This window comes from Polyodon spathula, chromosome 25, assembly GCF_017654505.1.
Source record: "Polyodon spathula isolate WHYD16114869_AA chromosome 25, ASM1765450v1, whole genome shotgun sequence".
NCBI lineage: Eukaryota > Metazoa > Chordata > Actinopteri > Acipenseriformes > Polyodontidae > Polyodon > Polyodon spathula.
This window is the reverse complement of record NC_054558.1, coordinates 8,085,877-8,110,324: the sequence shown is the minus strand read 5'-3', so window position 1 is coordinate 8,110,324 and position 24,448 is coordinate 8,085,877. Positions and strand designations below refer to the sequence as shown.

General features: G+C 41.0%; 2 protein-coding genes across 2 annotated transcripts; one reads left to right on the top strand and one right to left on the bottom strand.

Moving 5' to 3' along the window:
• Positions 1–10,481: 10,481 nt before the first annotated feature.
• LOC121300209 (olfactory receptor class A-like protein 1) lies at positions 10,482–11,027 on the top strand. The gene has a single exon (XM_041228703.1). The coding sequence runs from the start codon at positions 10,482–10,484 to the stop codon at positions 11,025–11,027; it is 546 nt and encodes a 181-aa protein (XP_041084637.1).
• Positions 11,028–11,527: 500 nt separating this feature from the next.
• Positions 11,528–23,688, bottom strand: LOC121299542 (solute carrier family 26 member 9-like). Its single transcript, XM_041227324.1, has 21 exons — positions 23,324–23,688; positions 21,678–21,877; positions 21,408–21,547; positions 21,004–21,114; positions 20,739–20,914; positions 20,479–20,643; positions 20,019–20,171; positions 18,709–18,791; positions 18,437–18,584; positions 18,119–18,232; positions 17,733–17,810; positions 17,527–17,622; positions 16,697–16,803; positions 16,251–16,320; positions 16,069–16,161; positions 15,838–15,945; positions 15,065–15,340; positions 14,677–14,731; positions 14,203–14,342; positions 12,986–13,051; positions 11,528–12,713 (listed from the first exon to the last, which is right to left on the bottom strand). Exons 2-21 carry the CDS (start codon positions 21,800–21,802, stop codon positions 12,639–12,641), a joined length of 2,379 nt encoding a protein of 792 aa, XP_041083258.1. The 5' UTR covers positions 21,803–21,877; positions 23,324–23,688; the 3' UTR covers positions 11,528–12,638.
• Between the last annotated feature and the right edge of the window lie 760 nt (positions 23,689–24,448).

The window sequence follows — 24,448 nt, the reverse complement described above, 5'->3', positions numbered from 1 at the left end:
GTAGCGTAATTAATGTATTTTCTGTCTTGTAGGACATATTCCCTGAATATGATCATGTGTATTAATGATATAACTGGACTAATTAATAAAACTGCTGTGTCTTAGGAAAAAGAGCAAACTGCTGTGTCTTAAGAAAAAGGGCCCCTTTGGTTCCTGGCAGGAATACTGAACTGAAGATTACCAGGGCTAGGAGGAGGGCATCTGGACTGGGTGAGGCTGAAAGGACATTGAAGATACTGAAAAAGTGCAAAGACAAGCAGTTTGGTGCAAGGAAGACATAAAGCACAGATGTCAACCAGTCCCAACTGCAACAAGCTGCTGGACGAAAGGATGCAGACAAAAGAACAAATCTCAAAGATTTGTGAGTTAAAAAGGCAAGATACACAAACGATCTCATCAAAGTGGCTTCTTAGCAGAGTGAAAAGACTTTTGCACTCCATATCGAATACTAAAAAAGGTGCTGTCACTCTGCTAAGAAAAGCTGCAACTCCGGGACTCTGCCTAAAAACAGAATCAAGACGGGACTCTACCTAAACCGATCCAAGACGAGGAAGCAAGCTGCAACAAGTCAATAACCACAAGCAACGAGACTGAGGCCCGGCTAAACAACGATTGTTACCAGACAAACCAGTCTGGGTCTGCTGTACACCTGAAACCACAGTATCCAAAAGAAACTGTGCCCTGCTACCTGCGTAGCTAAAAGATTCAACGAAGAGGACAGCGTGGACGGGCACTGTTGTGGATCCTATACCGAGGACTGAAGACTTTGTTGCAGCTGTTTGTTATCAAGAATTGAAAGTTTTGTTGCTGAGTTTGAACCAAAGTGGAACTGAAGACTTTTTTGTGGAGTGGAGAGTTTTGTACTGGACACTTCAACAGATTGAGTTTTCAAAACAGCGGACCAAAAGTCTAAGCTTCAAGGAGCCGTTGAGTATAATTCCAGTTGCATTTTCCTTTCATGGAACTAAATGAATTAATTGTAACACATTCCCATACAATCAAACTGTTAATTATTTAGTTTGCACACTTTGCATGTGAAATAACTTTTAGTGAAACTTGATGAAGTAACTAAAAGTAATCTACCTCATACTGTTGTACGAAGAATTTCTTTAAAAGTAAACTTGCCATCTACTTAATCTATATACCATTAATAAGCTTAATGTGATATATTCTAAGATTGTCTGCATCCTCTCAGTTGAGGCTGTGTGCTTGGATGTGTGTGTGTGAGAGCAAGCTACTACCTCACAGCGTGCTTGCTTACTTGCTAGTGAAGCTGCTGCTTGTGTATGAGGAGGCAGACGGTCATATTTCAACTGCCTGCTAGTCAAGCAGGAATGTAGACAGAGCGATGGAATTGTCTTTGTGCTTAGAGACTAAGAGATTTACTTCATAACTTTTCTGATTTCTGTTTATTATTTGTGTACTTAAGAAAATACTACTATTGATTAACCATTCCTTGTGTCTGCACATGAATGTGAGTTCATAGTAAATGCTCGATATTTGGAACACGTCAATTTAAATATTGTTAGTAAGAGAAGTAATAAACCTAGATACATATTAAATTATCAATTATTGAACTGTCCATACAGTCATCTTGCTGGAAGAATGCAAGAGTGCTGCATGGACAATTAGTTAAAATCCCTGAAAGAAATACTGGTTTAAAGTGTCGTACAGTAGTAGTTATCTAATTTGGCATCTCTATTTTATTTTTAGATTTCCATTCATATTGCTTTTTAAATAAGCATGCATGCACGTGATTATAGGAACATGCAGTTGGCTCCAATGGACGTTACAACTAAAGTGAAATTCCAAAGGATTCCCTGTTCCATTCCTGGAGATTAATTTCATGGTTATTTGCAAATTCAGGTGGAATATCAGAGACAAACCAACATGTCCTCAGTAACAAAGTGGGAATATGACATTGGGAAGATGGCATCTCTATTTTATTTTGCAATCTTGTGTAACTGGAATACAGAATGGAAACCGGATCTCAAAACGGAATCATCAAAGATCACAACAGTATTACGCAATTGAAATAGCTCTGGGATATTGGTCTCCATGTCTATCGGAACTATCAGGATTGTATTCACTCAACAAATTACAATGATCCAGTTTTTGCTACACACATGAAAGGGATTGTTAAATAATGCTACACCAGAACATAGTAAAGCACTTGTATTTAATGTACTATTTCATGTATTATGCTACTATCATGTATTCTGAACTTTTTTTTACAGTATTATGGATGTTCTTGTTGTTACTGTGATGCTGGTCCACTATTAAAGAGCTATATAAAATAAATACTGATTGATTGATTGACTGATTGATAGCATTACATTCCTGTAACTGTACACTAGAGGTTTGGGACTTCCCAAACTTCTGTGCCATATGTTTCCATCCCTTATTGCAGAGCCCCATCAAGCATCCCCCTGCTCAAGAGAGACTACATATATCCCACCCTACCACCACTTGCAAGCCTGTAGCCTTCAGGCTGGAAAAAACAGAGTTCCTTGACAGCTTCTTCAACAGAACATTTTAAGTCAAACATATTTCAAGTTTTAAGACCGTTGACATTTTTATTGTAAATGCAGATATTCCCAATACCCTTCCCAGCACCTCCCACTGTTATTTATCTTTCCAAAGGGCCCATGGTTTGTTAATTGTTGTTATTTCCTTTTAATTAGGAAGCTAATACCAGAGGTTCCAATTTGTGTCTCCCTTGCATAATCTGTTCTCTTAAGTGGCTCCTTTAGTGATACCCACAGGATACCTGCATTGTCCTGCGCAATATATTTGTTTTGTTACATATATTATTGCTTTATTATTCTTGACAATGCTTTAGCATGCTTTCTTTACATTGCACTGTGTAAAAAACATGGTAAAGCATTGACAAGGATTTGCTGGAAACTGTCTGCAGAAGAATGCCAAATGACCTCTCCTTAACAGCTTTGCACTGTTGCACAGTGCTTCTACATTATTGTAAAGCAATAGACTTGTGACCCAATTACTCCATGTACTGTACACTACAAACTACCTGCGTCATCTTTCAGTAACATGTACTCATTAAACACCTGCTCATTTGTTTTTCACAGCACTATAAGCACATAAGCACAGTGCAATTATCAATATGTAATTAAGGGGGTCTAATTGCCCGTTGCTTTAATTGGAAGCAGTGGGAATGGTGGCAGGTGATCAGTGTTTATTCTGCTACTGGTATTAAGCATTGTCAAGGGTGTGGGCATTTGGACTGGAAGTCTTTTGATCTAAACTTTCTTTCTTAGATGTTCACAGTTCATCTATAAAAGTCGTTCTTTATCATCTCGTTTGCTCAGGTAAAGAAAATGAGACTAATACATTATTTAAACACCACGTGGACATACAAAGATACCGAAATGTCCTTATGAACCATTGGTATAGCATTATAATCCCAATATATTACCCTGGAGAAACCACAGCAGAGCAATTAGTAATCATTCCAGTATACAGTACATCACATAAGCAACACCAATAACTCCCTACATTACCTTACCTCCGTTAAACCCTGGCTCACAGTCAAAATGTAAAAACAGTTCACTCACAGTGAGTCGCACTGCACAAACCCACATAGCTGAATCTATCAGCATACCTCACAGTTTTGGCAATCCCCATTCTTAGAAGGATCCAAACTTGTAATTGTGTCTCAGGCCACACATACAGTGTAACATGCAGAACGTAAAGGTGATGGAAAAATGCACAGCTATTTTAATACATATACTCACACTGGTTATTAAGCTGCGAACCAAATACCCGATAGAAATAGACGGACTAATAATGGTTGGGGTTCTATAATGAGTTTATTACATAAAGTACTGTTTAGCGTTCAATTTATTTGCTACTCATTAAAACTGTTTACCTGGTACAGCGATTAGTTTTTGTTTTGTTTGGCTCGAATATATTAAGGACCATTAGCTGTATTTTTATTCTTCTGGGTATATGTTAATATTGGCCCGGGGTCCTTTTTCCCACCGGGATTATTAAACTCAACTATAAATACAGGATGCACCCTGAGCCTTCAATCCCAGCCAGCTCAGTGCTCTGTAAGGTATGTAGAACACATGTGCTTTTAGCTGGGAAGATGTAAACAGCCTCTGGATATTAAGGAAGTTATGTCTCCTAAAATATGTGCAGGTAATTTTCGGTGTTATAGCATATGTAGCATATAGAGATTAGCTAAAGCATTTATTTTAACACAGATGTGTTTTTTGTTGATAACTTGGATTTGTTTTGTTAAACAAATTACTTCAATTAAATTAATTTAAGGCAGCACGGGCAGGTGGCAAGGTGTTTTGTTTTGTTAACTCTCCGTCATTTTCCAGGGATCGTCAGTAGGTTAAAGAGGCCAATGGATCTGCCAACTATCCTGAAAGCTGCGTCCAACCTGCTTCTCATTGCAGTGGGGATCCCGGGAAACATCATCGTTCTGCTGGTGTTTGGACACATCGGTTGCGTGGAGCGCAAACTGCTGCCAGCCGACAGCATCGTCTTCATGCTGACTTTTGTACACCTGCTGATAATCCTCAACCGAGGAATCTCACAAACCCTCTTTTCACTAAACTACAGGGGATTCTACAACTCCTTAACCTGCAAGTTTCTCATTTTCATCTACAGAACGACCAGGGCTATGTCCATGTCCATGACCTTCCTCCTCAGTGCTTACCAGAGCATACTGATCGCGCCGGCAACCTCCCGGTTTTCGTGCTTAAAGCCAAAGCTCCCCACGCTGATCCTGCCATCCTTTGTCTTCTTGTGGCTCCTGGATGCAACGACGTCCTTCTACAGCTTCCTGTATACATCTCAGATCCGGAACATCACCGGTGTCAAATTCGCTCTCAATTTGAGCTTCTGTCTTGTGGAGTATCCTAACGAAGCGTCCTACATAGGGACCGGCACCATGGACCTCTTGAGAGATCTCTTCTTCGTATTTTTCATGGTGGCCACCAGCTCATACATTTTATTTGTTCTCTATCGACACCGCCAGCAGGTAAAGGGCATTCGGAGCTCTGAGCAGAACCAGAACACGCCAGAAATGCGAGCGGCCAAAATCGTAGTCACTTTCGTCACCCTGTTCGTGGTTTTCTTCGGTGTCGACAACATCACCTGGATCTACACTCTGTATGCGCTCAAGGTTCCTGCTGATTTGAACAACGTGAGGGTTTTCTTCTCCTTGCTCTATGCCTCCATCTCTCCCATAGTCGTGATCGCATCAAACAAGAAAGTCAAAAGCAAGCTGCAGTGCACTAAGACGGTTAAGATTCCTCAATCCAAAACAACTACTGTTTACACTGTTTAGTCATACTGTACTTATTCCTCTGTGTAGTTGTTTACAGTAAAACCAGATTTAAAGTGTCACAATACAAGAAGAATCCCTTCTAGACTATGTCTATCAAACTGGTTCTTACTTCTTGCTTTGGCACATGAACCATCAGTCACTCATAAAAGAAAAGAAAAACTTCGATCCAGTTTTAATTGTTTTCTACATGTGAAGATACAGTAGGTTTAAAGCACAGAAGTGAGGGTCAGAGTCAGTCCACTGCTCTCATGTATATATGTATTATGAGGTTTAATCAATGAATGATTAATCCCACCTGTGGGCATTTTGCATTAACACAGCATTATGTTAGGACTTGTCTCTCAATACAATTTCACATGACTCGTAAACAGGTGTGATGAATAGAGTTGCAGCAGTTTCCACACACAGGTGTAGTACATAATATCATTACATGTAGTTTTTTACACACTTATTGAGCCACCATTGGGATTTAACAATGCTATCACTTAGAAGAAACGGCAACAAGATTTATAATTGCTACTCTTATGTAGGATTGATTTTGTAATAGGTTTGTATCTGTCTTATCATTACAGTAATGTGTCTAGCAATATTCATAGTTTAGCAGAATGAAGCATACACCCAAACACCACACAAGCATAACAGCTGTTTTTGTGCCCCTTACTAATGCTGGCGTTTCCATACAGCTTATAAATATGTTTAAAGTAACATGAATTAAAAATGTTCATTGTAAGAAACTTAATTTACCTGTAACTGTTTTTTGCAGTACCCAATTGCAAATCTCAGCTGACTGTATCCTATTGCAGGTTTAAATGTTTTCACTAATAAACATTGGATCATATTGTGATTTAAAATGTGTTATATGTTATATACATGTATTTCTTGGAGAGTTGCTATGTATTATAACGTGCTATTGCTAATCCGCCTCAGTTAACACAGCCCTGAGAGGCCCTCGATTGCACTTGTCTTATCCCTAACTTCACAGGTAGCTGTATAACAGGACTGCAGTGTCACCACCAATCGGGAGAGCAGGGAGATATGATCAGCCTCATTCAGCAGCGAAGCATCCTAATAACAATCTGCTCAAATATGATCAGAGCAGTTATGCACACTCTGAATTGTTGCACAGAGGTCAATATGCAAGGGGGTTTATTTATGGTCTATTTGATTACACTGGGAAAGTATTGTGACACAGGCGGTATACTCTTCCCTCAACATCAACTACACCAGTGTTGCGCAAACATTTTAAATGGCCCCCTCTCCCCCCCCATCCATATTAAAATGTTTGACCTTAAATTTATATTTTAACAGGTGTTCTTTGTATTTACCCAATTTCATGTAAATCGCGTATTTACAGTCTAGATTTAGCTAAATACACGCGTATCACAAATTCAGCATTTAAAATCATTATACATATATAAATATATGTATGTATGTATATATATATATATATATATATATATATATATATATATATATATATATATATATATATAGAGAGAGAGAGAGAGAGAGAGAGAGAGAGAGAGAGAGAGAGAGAGAGTTCACTTGGCCAGCAAACATTTCGCTAGGTGAATTGAAGTATTTTGTTTACACATGGCAAGTCAACATTTAGCTAACATTTCAAACAAATAAATCAGTCAAATAAACAAAAAAATACATGTAACTTATTTATTTATTTATTAACTTTTACCGGACAGATAAACATTTACCTGATAGGTAAATCTGAAAAACATTATCGTTCAGCAATTAAATCTTGGCTTTTCACAAAACAAAGTCTACACACTGGGAGCGAAATGAACGACTCGAACACAGCATGAGTACAAACAAATGATATAGTCATGAAAAAAAAAATACTCTCTCCCTTCTCTCCTTCTGTGGAGACGAAATAAAATAAACAAAACACGAAAAAACACGGGTACACCACACACTAAAAAAAGGTCAACACTATTAAAAACAAAGACGCTTCATTTAGCCTAAATACGCTCCCCGTCACTTTGACTAAAATTAAGGTGAAATAAAGAGAGATAGACGTACCATCAGTTCCCAGTTGTTCTGCTATTCCTTGACATGTGGCGTTCTTCTTTTTATTGTCTTTATAGCCACTGCCATCATAAAGAACATTTTATTTTTCGACTTTAATTATTAAATTCTCATTGAAGTCGATTTTTATTTATTTTATTTTATTTTTTTCTGTGGTAATCTCTGCGCGAGCGAGACACTGACAGTCTGACAGCCACTGCCTTTATTTCTGATTGGTCCATTGCGACGCGAACAGCGCGTAGGAAAATACAAATAAAACAATGTATTTCTGTATTTGCTCGCTTCGCTTGCGTTGTGCATTACTCCATTTAAATCAATAGTTTTAATTAGTTTTGATTGGCAAGCTCGCGTCCGGTGTGCATAGCTCTTTAACGTGCAAGCCCGTGCCAACTGACGCGTTTGAACTGGCATATTTGTATGTTGCAGAGCTGCGCTTACACTCCGATTTTTAAGAATGTGTTTGTTAACCTTTATGTATTTAGCTAAAGCTGGACTTTTTTTTGTTGAATCTAGAAAAAAAATACGTGATTTACATTAAATCCGGCAAAGGGGTGCCTGTTAAAACATTAGGGTTTCTTTTTACACTGTTCGCCACTGTTACGCCACTGTTCACCACAGCTTCACCTACACACTCGCAAATTTAAACATAATTTCTCTGGTTCTACAAGTACTAAAGTGATCATCAACAGCTCATTTGAAAGGTAAGAACTTGGCCTAATTAGCTGTCATTTATGTATTTATTTAAAATGTTATAAAATGCTTGTATTTTTACAGAACTGCCCATTTAGTCATAGTCTCGCCCCCCTTGGTGACTCTCCACGCCCCCCAGTTTGCGCTTGGGGTCTGGATGTTTGTGCTCCCCTGTCTGGGCACTGGACGCTCGTGCTCTTCTCGTCTGGGCTCTGGACGCAGCCCCATGTCTGGCAGGTGAAACTGAGACTCTGCGGCGCTCAGTACCTTTAATTGAGTGAAACAAATAAAAGATTTAAATAAAAAACAGCACACGGCACTTGATGCCAAAATAAATAAGCAAACAAAACAGACAGGGTGAGTCAAAGCAACTGTTATATTTACTTTTTCTTTCTTTTAGTTTTTAATTCTCTCCTCTCCACACCCGTTCTCCACTCACTGAACACACAACCCTGAGTGAGTAAAATGTGCATCTATATATACTGTTATGCAATCCTTGTGCCTAAATACAACTATATATTTTAAATCACTCGTGCTACACAGACCCATTTATATCCCGTGCACCGACACCTATACACCTACATTAACACACCACAAGCAACACATAACACAAAATCCACACATGGGCGGGGCACACCTGCCACACTCTAATATATCCCTTTACATATTCACAGCAGCTACTGGATTAACTGTATAGAATTATACAGTGAACGAAATTATAGTACTGGCTATTCTTGAATCAGGATCTAAAAAAAAAAAAAAAAACGGAATCATTTGAAATTATTTGGACAAGGATACCTTTATCAAAGTTTACCATGATGAAAAGAGGGGACCTACTGTATGTAGATGCGTGTGGCTGCAGCGTGCTATGAATTCAACAGGCCTTCATGTTAGTTTATAGTTATGCATACAGTAATTGTATTTGAATTGTCGATGCTTATTATAATGGTACAGTGAAGCGCAGTAATACAGACTGTGTTTCTTGTCTTCTAGTTACGCCCTTTGCTAACCTTTTAAGAAATAAGTACAGAAACAGTATGTGATGGAGTGTCTAACATCATTTTGATAAACACATTTAATTGCTCCCTGATGTTGTGTATGAGTCCATTAACAAAACAGCTTCCAAACCCCAGGGTACTGGAGGAATCCCATGCGTGGCAGTTAGTGGTAACATTAGCAAGTCATTAAATGGTAATGGGTTTTGTTTTGTTTTGTATCCACAACTGTCTTTTCCCAACTGCATAAATATTGTTTTGTTTTGTATCCACAACTGTCTTTTCCCAACTGCATAAATAATAAATAATATATATATATGTGTGTGTGTGTGTGTGTGTGTGTGTGTGTGTGTGTGTGTGTGTGTGTGTGTGTGTGTGTGTGTGCACACTAGAGGTTGTAATCAATTAATGTTTAATCAAATAATCATGCCTGTGGACTTTGATCAATTAACACATCTTTGATTGATTAATCTTGTCTTCTTGAGTGCGGTATCAAAAAGAAAGAGAAATCTTGAAAAGGGGCAGAGGGAACTTCTAAAGCCTTTGGCAAAAGGGCAACCGGACGGTGTACCCAATATATATATGTGTGGAATCAAATATTGAGCTGAGCCAAACTGTGATTTGTTATGTTTGTTTTAAGATTATTGTGTTTTTGATGCGTTTCTGTTTTATTCTTTTTAAATTTGTTGTACACATTCAGTGCAAACTGCTGAAGCTAAATAAACCCTTTGCCATGCTAATTTCATTTTAATATTAAAACAGATGCGCCAATGATTCACAAACAGAACTTGTGCTTCTGCTTCCTGGAGGCACTGCAATGTGGACTGTCGCCGGATCCCAGGAGACTGTGTTGCTTTTATGTTTCTGCTGTCATTTTAAGTTCAAGTGCATGAAATAATGTCTATTCTAGAGGGGCATCAAAAAGATATAAAATGCAATTAACAATGGAAATGCTGCACAAACCAACCCAGAAAACCACCGGCAGTGAATATATCAACGTGGCAATAGAAAAGACACTGGTAAGAGTGATCACACTATGTCTTTTGTTTAAGTTGCTGCATATCTAGTTTTATTGCACTACATTATTTCTGTTTTGCTTGATTGTTATACTACACCTTTCTTTCAATAATTACAAGTTTGCGTACCAGGGTATGTTACAGCCTGTGCAAAGAATCTGTAGCAATTTCTGTAGTTCAATAAGTAGACACAAACAAAACTAACCCTTTTCCATCTCTTGTACATCTTATAGAATGCCTTTTTTTAGCTAGGTATGTGCTGCATGCTTTTCTTTAAAAACTGTGGGCCACCTGAAATACTGTCACTTTTAATGTTGGTTTACTGCCTCTTCAGCAAAATACGATTATCTGTTGTTTTGTTCTGTTTGGTAAGGTTGCCCCGGTTGACAGAGAAGTGGAACCTTGAGCAGAATGGATCTCTGTGTCACAATCAAAGGTGTGTCATTCCTCTTGCAAACGGGTCTGGGAATCCTGGGCAACCTGCTGGTTCTGTTGGCTTATGCCCACATTGTCTATTGCGAGCGCAGACTGCAGCCTGTGGATATGATTCTGTTCCATCTCGCGTTTGCCAACATGATGGTTCTCCTCACCAGAGGAGTCCCCCAAACCATGACTGTCTTCCAATTACACAATCTCCTGGATGACGTGGGCTGCAAGATAGTCACCCTCAATCTTGGTTTCTGCCATGTAAATTTCCAGGACCAACTTTCCTACGTCATCAATGGAGTAGCCGTCACGGGACTCGATTTCATCTTCATGGGTCTCATGGTCTTGGCCAGTGGATACATCCTCTTGGTCCTACACCACCACAGCAAGCAGATGAAAGGGAAACGGAGCTCAGATAGGCACCAGAGCTCCATGCTCGAGAGCAGAGCGGCCAGGACCGTCATTACCTTGGTCATCCTCTATGTGGTCTTCTTCGGGATTGATAACATCATCTGGATCTACATGCTGTGAGCCACCACTCCCCTCTGTGCACACACTTCTTCGAATCCTTGTCTCTGGTCTCTTTCATCTCAGGAATGTATATTGGCCAAGAAATCTTTGATGCAAACTGTTTAGGTACTAATGCAAATACATCACAGTAATGTCTCTAATTGCTATGATTTTACATAGTAGTTACTTAGTAAATACATGTGTACGTATTATTATGCATAGTTACAATGTACTTAATGTGTAAATCTTTTTAAATGATATCACCCTAATCCTAACACTAAACTTAACCCTATCCCAAACCCTAACTCGAAACCTAAATCTAACCCTAACCCCCTAACCCTAACTCAAAACCTAACCCTTTTCTGATATAATTGTGTACTTACATATATTGATGCAGCTGCTGTCTGTGATAACTGTGAAGACAATACACTCCAATTCTAAATGAAAGATGTGTAAATACAACACGACACAGTCAGTAAAATCAATATAATGTATTTAATAAAAATTTCAATATTCAAGACTGCAGCACATTAATACTCAAATATGAATGCAATAACTCTCTATGATCTCAATAGAATCTCCTTCAGTAATCACGCAGAGAACACACACATGCTCCCCGCTATCACGAGTAATGTTTCATGATACTTTGATTGTTTACAAACACAAAGAGAAAAAAAATCAAAAGAAAAAATCATCACGATTCGGCAGTACAAATCATTTCTTTAGTGTGAGAATACTTGCAATAAGTAAAGTACTAGTTTTCAGGCTGTCAGACAGCCTCAAGTTAATGCAGTGGTGCTAAGTTGTACCATATTCATTGTTAATAATACTCTACCAACTGGCTTTAGTAGCACATTAGCAGTGGCACATTAAGGAAAACATTTCAGAAAATAATGACAGTGGATTTTTTTTTTTTTTTTTTTTTTTTAACATAAGTGACTTTAGCCTTGATTTTTAAAGAGTCAACATTAGATTATGGTGACTGAAGCATGTCAAGTGACAATGGGATGGGATTCAAGCCAGGGATCTCCTGTCTGTCAGTCTGTAAATCTAGTCAGTAGATCAGGGGTAGGCAGTCGTGGTCCTTCCAGTACAGGCCTTTGTTCCTTCCATGTCCTAAATTACTATTGATTCAACTAAACCTCTGGCCAATTATAAAAAGTACTGAAGCAGCTCATTATTAAAACTGGAAGCCAATGGCCCCCTGGGAACAGAGTTGCATACCCCTAACACTAACACAAGACTGCAGTAACAAAGCTGAGTTCTAAATGTGGAACATCAAAAAAAAAAACCTGCCACATTTATTTGCATGCATGAAAGAAAGAGAGGACAGGGCTCCAGCTGGCATGGATCCTGAACTGTTCCCTCGCCCCCCAGGAGAAAAGGAGATTTTAGGGTAGACCTGAGCCATGGCCACAGGGCAATGTGGGGAAGCAAACATTGTTCCAGCTGGTCATGTCCCTGGTCAGTGGATTTATAGAGAGGGTAATTCCCTGTATTCAGTGCTTGTCGTTCAGGGAATCCTCAAGGCATTTTTAAATCTATTTTAAAGGAGACTGCTGTAGAAATAAACAGTGCCTTGTATTGCTGTCTCGCTGTATTGGCTGACTCTCAAGGTCTTGGTCTTGCGCCTCATTGCCGTGCGTCTCGATTGCTGGGGATCGAGGACACGTGGTCCCCTTTACTGAACATGGATCCAAACAATTCCTGTTGAAAGCAAAGAGAGAACAGCATGAAGTGTGGGTCGGCCAAGGCTGAAACAGTTGCAAAAGGTCTCAGAAACCACAAACTCGATTAAATGAATCAAAACATGCTTTTAAACAAAACAAAACATTGCTTAGAACAGTCCTCGAAGTTGCTGGGCTGGTTAGCATAGAATTAACTAGCGTAAAGCTTTGAAACGAAGCCCCATGGTCTCATAATGCATGATGGATTGACTGATTGGTTGATCGATTGATTGATTGATCAAGTGATTGTACCGCTTCCAGATCTCTGTCCTCTTCATCCTCTGTTTCATTTTCCTTGTCCTTCTGAGCAGAGCCCTCCTGAAAAAAAACACCATTATTTTCAACCTACAGCACGGTACCTCCCAGGTGGTGTAATCTACTCACAGTTTTAATGACCTAACACTGGCAGATCTAAACACATGAGCAAGATAAAAGAATTGGAAACCTTTGTTCTCTCATCTACAGACAGAGCTTTCATGTTACTACACTGTATAGCACTAGATGGAGCCATTCCCTTCCCTCATACTAAAGCAAGGAAAGCTGTAGTACTTTAGTTTGCACTATGAGACCCTTATGCAGCAAACGTGAGTCTCCAAGCTTGTATCATAGATTTCTGTAGACCTTTTGGGTTGCCTTTAGGTAGAACCAAACAAACTATTAAACAAAAACTGATGAACACAATGATGGGGACCCCTGTGTGTGTGTAGCAGGCAGTGCTGCGTGATGCACTTTCATTCCGGATTCTTGAGATGAGATGAGGTTGAAAGCTCTATAACCTATAATGTAGACGAGTCTCTTTTGCATTGTGGTTAGGGTGCTTGCTTACAGTGTGCAGGTTAGCGCCCAGCCTCCGCCCCTGTTACATGTGCATGCATCTGGTTTTCATAATCCCTTTTAAAACAAATAAAAACCACAGTTTTGTAACTAAAGTTATAAAAATAGATTAAACCTACATAAGCCATGTGCAGGCTTCCCTTGCAGTGTTGTTCTTTCCTAACAAAAGCGTAGGCACAGCAAAGCAGGGTTGAATTTAATGTTTACTAAACTGATTTATTTCATTAACATTCAAAGGTGCGCCATAATTTAGATTACATTATTTGATTTTTTTTGTTGTTTTTGTAAATCCTAATAATAGACTTTGATGTGACCTCAAGAAGTTCTTGATTGCTCCAGTAGGTAAAAAGAAAGGATTCCTGTAATTCACCTTCCCTGAATCTCAAAGGTGAGCAAACACCTGGCACAGACAAATGTTCAAGAGCAAACACTGCTCTCCCCTAATGACCCTGACGGCATGTGGATTATCTGAAACAGGTATTTACCAAAGCTTTAAGAATACATTTCCTTATTCCGTGCATCAGTAGCATGGCATTCTCAAGCCCCTTATCACTCTGCTTGAGTTGCAGATCTCCTTGTTTTCCAGGCTTGGGATTCATGGTGTCTGCTTCCCAGCCAAGTGCCCCTGCTCTTACCTTGTCCTTGCATTCCTCCCTCGCACGCGCCTCCTCCAGGGCATACAGCACAGCATCGTGAACGGAGAGGAAAATGTGCTCGGGGCTCAAGCTGCTCTCCTCAAACGCCCCTCCAGCATCTAGCTCCTCAAACACCTGGCCTGCAAACCGAACAAGGGAGTGACTGAGAGCAGGACTTGTGTTTATCAGTAGTACGCAAGAGACTGGGAGCAGGAGCTGTATGTATTTATTAAATGTTAAAACGGCTTTCCGTAGCCTTTGTTCTGGGACTCATTTAGTTTAAATCAGGTCTGAGAGCAGCAGGCTGTGCTCTCTGTCCTGCACTGAGATATGGGTATATTTTTTACTTGTATGATGATGTGTTTGCTTAAATCTGTTGTTAATAAAACCATGCAGCAAGCAGTTGAATGTGGTCTTCTGCCTCTGTGTGTGCTATTCCTGATGCTAGCCAGCCATGACCTCAATGCTTCCTACCTTGAACGTTGGCCAGGTATAATCTGACTCCTATTTTCTGATAATTGGAGCTCATCTAGACATAGAAGGAAAACAAATAGAAAATTAAAACCTATAGAGTAACACCAACCCCAGTGGCAAAGTGGATTGAGCCCAGCACAGGCAAGCATGGTTAAACCTGAGGCACAATAAGACTCTTAGTAACGTTCACCATGGTATTTTTGCACCTTATGCTTTGGTCACAGTTATACTACGCATTTATGATACCCTGGTTTGCCATGTTTATGAATATGCTTTACGGTACCACAGCTCGCTCTTCTTTACAGTGCTTTCTTATGCTTTATCATGCCTTCACTGCGTGGTATTACACTCTGCTTTTACTATGGGAAACGTTCATAAGGGGACCTACATTGGTGAGTGCCTTAATCCCCATGAGGTCCACAAAGCAGACCCCAGCCAGGTCCAGGATGATGGTGTGGGTGGAGGGGGCGGGGAGGGACACAGGGTGAGTTGGGGGTGGGGGTGGAGGTGAAGGGGGCCTGGCAGGCCCAGCAGAGCCACTCGTCTCCAGGCCCCCGTATTTGAAGTTGATGTAGCCGATGTGCTTGACCCCGCCAGTGTCCCCATTGTTATTGGGGTCAGTGCTGCTGTCAAAGTCCCCCTGCAGCTCCTGCAGTGACACAGTCTATACAGAGAGAGCTAGGGTTAGTGGGGTTAGGGTTAGCATTCAGGTTTGTGGGGTTAGGGTTAGATTTAGAGTTAGAGTTGACAGGTAGGGTTGGGTTACATCATGCAAAACGCTTTACACATTAAGTACATTTCAACTATGCATAATAACATTGTAATTATGTGTAAGCACACATGTATTTACAAAGTGGCTACTATGTAAATACACAATAACTAGAGACACTTCATGTAAAGTGTTACCTTGGGTCTAAATCTCTTGTCTATAATGTGTTTTTGATGAAGGACTTATTGGATGCCAGCACTGGTGACAGGAAAATAAAGTGGGGCATAAGTCTCTATTCTTTTTGATTGACTATATCCATAAGTGACTCTGTAACCCTAGAAAAGTTGAGATTGCATACAATGCAGACAGACAGGCAGACAGGCAGATAGACAGACAGACAAACAGGCAGGCAGACAGACAGGCAGGCAGACACGCTGTTGACTGATAAACACCTGGCCTTTCATGCATCCCAGGGAGTCCTTGTTCCTCAACCTCTCCAGTTTCTGTTTCTTGAGGAATTTTTTCTGTTTTCGGAGTATCTTCCTAGGGTTCAGTCTTGTCTGTGTAGTGATGACACACACGTTATTGCTCAATATAACCCCACCCAAGGAGGGCAGCATTCCCTGTGTCAGTAGTGCATCGCTGAGCACATCATGCTACACAAGGCATTAAAGCATATCTACCTTTTTGATGACCTTCTGCCAGAATATCTCAGTGTTAGCAAAATAGAGAGGGGCACAGTAGGTCACAATTTTCACTCCACTCACTTCTTGGACCTGAAATTAAAAGGACAAAGAAATCAGAGATCGCGGCTTCAAGATAAACCCAGTGCACTGTCAATGTGTCCTCGAGACTCTTGCTTTACCTTGTTATACACCTTGGGGTTTTTGTAGAGGTCGGTGCCCACAACCTGGCAGAGAGCAGAACCGTTCCGGCTGCAAAGAATAAGTCATGAGAGACCATGAGGTAAGGGGAAGACTGAGGCACTAGTGCCTTGTTGTGACTTCGGAAATGCATTCTCCCTATTCAGTGGCATTAAGTGCTCCCTTGGTTTTTTCACTCTATCAAGAGACAGTGTATTAGTGATTGTTCTGTGCACAGGGAAGTATAGCATGTGCACGATGCACATGCCTATCTGTGATTTAACACAGTCTGTGAATTACTGTATCGAGATGAACTGACAGGGACAGCACACAGGCTGCTGGGGGACTGTGCTAGCCATAGAGCACAGGGCGTGTCCGATGGGAAGAGATTCAACAGCAGCTCATTAGTTGAGTTTTAAAGCCTCAGTTACCACATCAATGTACTCACAACTGTGTCTGGAAGACCACCACGAGCATTGAGAAGCCCGCCCCCACCGCGACCCCGTAGGGCAGACTGAAGAAGAAGGCTGAGAGGAAACTAACAATCCACACCAACTGGAAGAGAGAGAGACAAAGAGGGGTGGGGAGGTCAAGGGCACTCATGGATATGGTGAGCAGCTATGGACAATCAAAAACAGAGCACTTTAATTCACATCATGTTTAACGGATATAACAGGAGTCACGTTTTATTTAAAAAGTCAAATTATGAATTATGATTCCTGATTGTTTAAAAATGGTAGCTGGATCTTGTTGCACAGCTGCTCAGGAGGAGCTGAACTGCCTTTAAGTGGGCTCTGTCACTGAGTGGCTCAGTTACTTAACTTAATGCACCCAGCGTATTGCAGGGCTGCACAATAGCAGTCCTGGAGTTCTGAAGCCTTCCTAGTCTTTGTTCCACCTGTGATCTAAATCAATTGAGCCAATTTTCGAAAACACCTAGAAAACTTAGAGCACTCCTCCCTCCAGGAGGCGTATATAGTGCAGTGATTGCACCCCATATCGCTGAGTGCATTACAACACAAAACATACAACATGTCCTTTTTTTTCATGGGAAACAGTGGTTCAGTGCACTTCCTTGCACAAACAACCCCACGAGTAAAACCTCAACGACTGTGTGCTAACTGATATGGAAAAACCATTAGAGTGACTTGAAGGGTTGCCTGCGGGTTTGATCTTTTCTTAATCTACTGTCATTCAGTCACCTCGCTGATTAATGAGAGTGGCGTGAGGGAGGCATGGGAGTCGGACATTGGAGTTGCATTATTGTTAGTAACTTACACAGTCTAATCGGTTCTTTTTCCAGAGGTAGTAAGGGTCGGATAACTGCATTAAGGTATTCTTCAAGTTCACAGCAATCAGAGCTCCCAATACAGACTGAAGAGGAGGAGAAAGAGCATGAGAGAGAAGAAATCCTAGAAACTTAAGGATATGTTTGTGTGACATAATAATTCCGTTCAGAATCCATGTGGCTATTAGACTCTCACCTTTGGAAGTGGATTCATGTAAACACCTAATGCCAGTAGGGTGACCAACACCACCAGCATCACACACAAACTTGCAAACTGGGGGAAAACACAAAAGTTAATAAGCTACACCCAAGCTCTAATGTCACTGGTATCAACCTTTACTTGAAGGTGATGCTGTTAAGATAGTTTAAAGAGCTCTCCCTGGTGGGGAGTATGGGTAACTATCCTCCTTTTTCTACACAAAGCTTGATACAACAGTGTCTAAAGTATTTTAAGAACCAACCTTTTGTTAAATATTTAAACAAGCGTAACCAAAACCCCTTTGCTGCAAATAAAATAATAATAATAATAATAATAATAATAATAATAATAATAATAATAATACTGTAATTCCTTTGCCTCACCTGAGACTTTCCCCCAGCAGCGTCAACTGCCAGAGTGACAGAGAGGGCACAGCAGATTACGTGAATATTAAAAAACGACCCAAAAAAGTTACTGCAGCCCAGAGCCACCATCTCCTGCAAACGGCAAATCAACATTTCATTATGAGAATAACAGTGCATCTGTGGTATGTCAGTTTTCTTGCACAATAAGGTAATGTATTTGCATGTATATGCATTATACAGTAAGTGATGACATTTCTACAGATAAGGGGGTAAAAAAAGTGTTACATAAAAGTGATGCCCACCCTCTCTCACCTGATGAATTGTGCCTGCTCTTACCTGGTTGGAGTCAATGTCGTAGATGTACCGGGCTGCCAGAGTCCTGCCGATGGCCAGGTTGATCACGTACCCCACAATGGCCAGGGAGAAGGCAGTTCCAATCATCTCACCCCACAGACTCACCCTCGGGAGAATGGGCATGGGTAACCTGGGGACAGGGACAGGATCACTGCTATGAGACGGAGACGGTCTCTGGTGTGAAAAAGGTTGAGGAACTGTTCTGAAGAGCCTCAGTGGCTGGGATCTAAGAACCAGCATATAGATTAGCTTACCCCAGGGGAATATGCCCGACTATATCCATCTTGTATATCTCTGGTAACTTCAGCGTTCCGGAGATAGCTGTGGCAGCAATGACCTGAGTGTGAAAAGAGCTCTTTAAACCAAATAGCTCACTACAGACTGGCAGAAGAGCTCTTTAAACCAGATTGCTCACTACAGACTGGCAGAAGAGCTCTTTAAACCAGATCGCTCACTACAGACTGGCAGAAGAGCTCTTTAAACCAGATCGCTCACTACAGACTGGCAGAAGAGCTCTTTAAACCAGATCGCTCACTACAGACTGGCAGAAGAGCTCTTTAAACCAGATCGCTCACTACAGACTGGCAGAAGAGCTCTTTAAACCAGATCGCTCACTACAGACTGGCAGAAGGGCTCTTTAAACCAGATCGCTCACTACAGACTGGTAGAAGAGCTCTTTAAACCAGATCGCTCACTACAGACTGGCAGAAGAGCTCTTTAAACCAGATCGCTCACTACAGACTGGCAGAAGAGCTCTTTAAACCAGATCGCTCACTACAGACTGGCAGAAGAGCTCTTTAAACCAGATCGCTCACTACAGACTGGCAGAAGAGCTCTTTAAACCAAATCGCTCACTACAGACTGGCAGAAGAGCTCTTTAAACCAGATCGCTCACTACAGACTGGCAGAAGAGCTCTTTAAAACAGATCGCTCACTACAGACTGGCAGAAGAGCTCTTTAAACCAGATCGCTCACTACAGGCTGGCAGAAGAGCTCTTTAAACCAGATCGCTCACTACAGACTGGCAGAAGACCAACTGCTCAACAAGAACTGATTGATTGCTGGTCCTGCCAACAATAGAATTGAGACTCTTTTGTTGAAATGTTTGTCTACGGGACTAACAGATAAACTCAATCAGTAAATAAATACTGCACCCACGTATCCTCTGAGATTTTTGTTCCTAGGTTTTCATGTAATCAGACTTCCTCACCCCGGAACACACAACTGCCTTTGCAAAAGTATCTGTCACCTTGTTCTTTAAATAAGGTTTTAAGAAGCTGAACAAACTTTGTTTCTAAATAAACTAAAAGGAATCGCTTTCCCTGGGAGGTTAAGGAGAAACCGAGCTAGGACTTCTCCACTTTTTCGCTTTGTCCGCAGAGATGGAAATAAGACTCCTATTGCATAGAAGTTTGATCCATTCCTGAGTTTGTTACCTATACACACTGTGGCTAATCAAGCTCGTAGTAACACCTGGAGTGGGTGAAACTGCTATGCAATAGAAGTCTTATTTCCATCCCCGTGTTATAGCTTGAATAATGTCTTTTCCCAAAGCAGTACTCACAACAATGATCTCCATGGGGATGGGAAAGGGCAGCTTGTTCTTGTAGCGCATGTTGAGCTCCTTCACCACAATAAGGGTCACAGTGGTGACCAGCGCGAAGATCAGGGAGGCCACATTGGTCTTGGGCAGATAGGTGATGACATCGATAAGAGTCTAGGAGATTAACAAAGCTTGCACTGAATCAAGGACCATTGCAATGCTAAAATTGTGCATGTCACAGATTGAATTGCAGCACCAATGAATGTATATATCTAATAAATAAACCAGGACTGCCATCTAGTGGCCAACAGGAGGCAAGTACAGTAAGCCTAGGGTCTGTACTTGTGCTGATAGAATGATCAAGCCTAAAACTGAGCACAGTCAGCTGTTAAGGGGTTCATTATGCAGTTGCATTTAAGTACCTTATCCTTACGTACATCAACAAAATAGTAAGCAAGGGGGGGAGCTGTTTGCTACTCACGTAGATAGAGGCCAGCGGCCCGTTGTAGACAGTGATGTAAATCCCGAATATGTATTTCAGCACCGAGATGAGAATCTGCAGCCCGGCGGCTGTCATGAACCCCCGGATAAAGGACTCTGACAGGTAAATAGCCACGAAGCCGAACTGCACAAAACCCAAGGCTATCTGCGGAGAGGGAACACGGGTTAGTCCCACAATCTTAAACTGCAGTGTGTTTCAAACCTCTCTCTCACTCCCTCTTTCTCTCTAGCAGTGCCTACCTGTATGAGGGCAGTGAGGCAGGCCAGGGTTCCGGAAATCCCCATGCGAGCTGCATTCATTGCCGTCTCATCCAGCACTGTCTTGTTCGAGGTGGCGTTAAAATGCATGAACTTGCTGTTCGGGGCCAGGTCCATACAGACTACCCCCACCATGATACTCAACACTGCAAAGGTGCCTGTGGATGAAAAACACCACGATCTGCTCACCACAGCTTTCTACTAGCACTCCTTAAAGGTGCTTGGCCATTATTTGGATGGATCTTACCTGGTACCATTTGGTGGATAGAGCCCATGAAGAAGTAGGGGATGAGAGGGAAGAAGGATGAATAGAGCCCATTGACAGGCGGTAGATTGGCCAGCAGAGCGAAAGCCATACCTAGGTTGAATGAAATGGCATTACATGATTACATATTATTATTATTATTATTATTATTATTATTATTATTATTATTATTATTATTATTATTATTATTATTATTATTTCCTGATACTGCTTACTTCTTTCTGTTTTAAACCAACATGTAGTAACATGACATATTGGTGTATGAAAAGCACTATACAAATAAAATTAATTGAACTGAATTGAATTAAACACACATCTTGGAAATACATATCAGAAGGTGTGAAGCATTCCTCTCAGTGCGGGTGAATTCAATGGCTGGTACTGACCCTGAGGCACCTGGATGGTTCCGGCACTGATCCCACTAAGAACATCGAAGAGCAGAGACTCCCTGGGCTTGTACTTTGGAAACCAGGTGAGGATGGGGAAGAGCCCAAGCAGGAAGGCTTTTAACCGCGGTCCTGAACATCTGAAAAAAATAAACGTGTTTCTTCAATCCAAACATGCATCGACCACAACTACAAACATTTTACAAGCGCAAGAAATTATCCAGAAAATAGAAGGGAAAAAAAACTGCAGGTCCCAAACAGCAACGGTACCTGAAGAGCTTCCTGAATTTGGCCCCGGCGGGATAGCTCCTGCTTTTCTTGTTGCAGTCGAGGTCGAAGTCCGGGATGGAGTAAGCGGGCCTGTCAATCACGTAGCGTGGCCGGAGCAGGGCCATTGTCAGCGGGTCTCAAGGAGCAAACCAAAGAGAGGCTCGTTCCTCACTGCAAGGTCCAGGCTACTTGTAGGAATGCTAGAGAAAAGGGAAGTAAACTGTAGTACATACCGATTCATTCCAAAATACAGCACAGCCCTTGTGGAAGCTAACACTGAATGCACATTTCACTGTGCTTCTAGTGTCAAGCCATAGAAAAAAAATAAACCTGCAACCAAAGCCTCGCTGTGTTGGCCTGCTGGGTACTACTGCTTTAAGTCTGTTTAAACTATTGCCAACTGATAAACATTAAGGCTGTCATCAGTTAAGACATTAAGCTTTTTGTTCGACAGACAAAAGAACTTTATTCACAGAGCAGATAAGAATTCTTATCTCAAACGCGTGTTCTGTTCTTACTGTAATAGTGTTTAGAATTATAAATCCTAGTACAGTGCAGTGTGGTTTGACAATGGTGCAAAAGGACTATCAATGACCAAACGTGTTTTTCAATGTTTACCTTATATTGTAGAACTCATTTTTATGGGCCTTGAACTTGATCTAATACAGCTGCAATCCAATGGTAAATTGTCTCAGTAATTTTGCAGTTTTCCCATGCTTTTCCCATGGCTATACTATGCATTTAAAATAGTTTCCATGGTTTGCCATGTGCTTGAATATACTTTACCATATTTAGCATGCAATAAGTATGGGTCTACAACTAAGAATCTTTGATGTGCTACTAAAGCTGCTAAGATTCACACAATCCAAACATGATGTAACCTGGCAAGCAGACGGTCAGCAATGGGAAAATGCAGAGGTTGCACCAGCTGATGGCTCAAAAGTAGAACCCTGATCCATGCCATGCAATCAGTGGCTCTACGGCTAATGTGGCAATGCCTTCTTGAGTGGCTCTTCAAAGAAAATTATATTAACCTAGCTGACCCAATACATGCAAAGACTCTGCCTCAAAGACAATTGCAATGTATTAAAAAAAAACTATTACAGTATACAAACAACACAATAAAAACGTATTTTTCAAACTCTGCAGCGTCTAGACATCAAAGAATAGAATGGATAAGTCATCTATGTGTCAATGTGGACTGAAGCATTGGCAGGTTCTAAGCAATCCCCCAGTACGATCCAGAGAAGGAAAGATGATTAGATCCCATCTTCATCCTGTGATGGAAACAGTGCCGCGTCTTCGGGAGTTGCCATGCAAAAGAGAATCCTTCCGTACGCGTTCGAAACCTTGAAACAGCCACGTTAAGCCATGAAAGACTTGAATATCATCAATAGACTTGACTTGAGTTCCTTGGCAGTGGAAGGTAAGGACCTGTTACACTGTTATTGTCAATACCCCTGCACTATCTGACCTTGAAATAACTCCTTACCGCATCCAACAGTCTGCCGTCCTGCAATTGAATAAGCCCTCGAACATACAGCCTAACTGGAGGGAATTCAAGAAACACAAAAAAGTGCCTGTTCTTAATTAATTCATTGGTAAATTGTCTGTTTATAAAGCCAAGCAAAAAGAATCCAGCTTACCTTTTTTTTTTTTTGTGTTGATAAGTGAGGCGGGTCATGTGGTTTTCTGATAACTTTCTTTGGAGTCCTTTCTAGACGTCCCGTGGTGTGTCGCTCTCTAGAGCCGCACTTTCCTCTACCTGTGTTTGTATAGCTCACAGAAATTTATATAGGAGCCCTCACCAGTGCAGAGAGGGGGAGGGAACGTGTTTAAATCCTCCCCGTCACAGAACAGTGTACCAAATAAAATGCCAATGACAATGTAACCTGTAATAGTAGACCTGTATTGTGAAGTGTGTTCGATTTGATTAAGTGAGAATCTGATTTACTAGTGATAGAAAAAACTAAACACAAGCACACACAATGCAATGACCTGAACTGTAGCTGGACTGCAGCAACACTGGATACAGCACAGTTACACTGTTTATAACCCAGAAAACACAACAGTTTGATGACAGTTAATCTGTGAGAGGTTCAAGCCCACGGCAGTGTACGTGTTCAGTGGTAACAAGATACCAAAGGCAGAAGTGCAGTGTGATTCTAGTGGTTTGGAGCAAAATACCGATTTTGAAGAACTAAATTAGGTTCAATTAAATTAGGTTTTTTCTTGCTAGTTTTACATTTTACATATATATTTTTTAGTAGTATTTAACAAACAAACACATTTTTTTCTTACTGTACACAACTGAGAAAAGCATTGCTTAAAGGCACACGTTTAAAAGCAGAGATGAAGTATGGAAATGAACACCTCGACCGGTAGAAAGGAACGTCACATAGGATCCCATTGACGGCACAGCGCGGCAGCCTGTCGTTAAGTATTCCGCTGAAGGCAGACTAGAATATGATCCCACGGTGGTATAACAATGGACCGATACACACTGATAATCCATTGTAGTACTGTACCGCAGTTCTGTATCAGTACCCTTATGTTACATGTTCAAGTGTAATATTAATCCAAAGCCAATGTTTTACTGGCTGGCAATTCTGCGGTCTCATAATGGTTCTGCTAGCTAGGGTTTCTTTATGGCATTCCACTTGTATTGTAATGAAATCCCTTCAGTCTTTGGTGTGCTACAGCACAACTCATATGGCCTAAATAAATGAAGGTACTGTGTTGAGCTAAAACAGTTCAGCAGTGCTTCAATG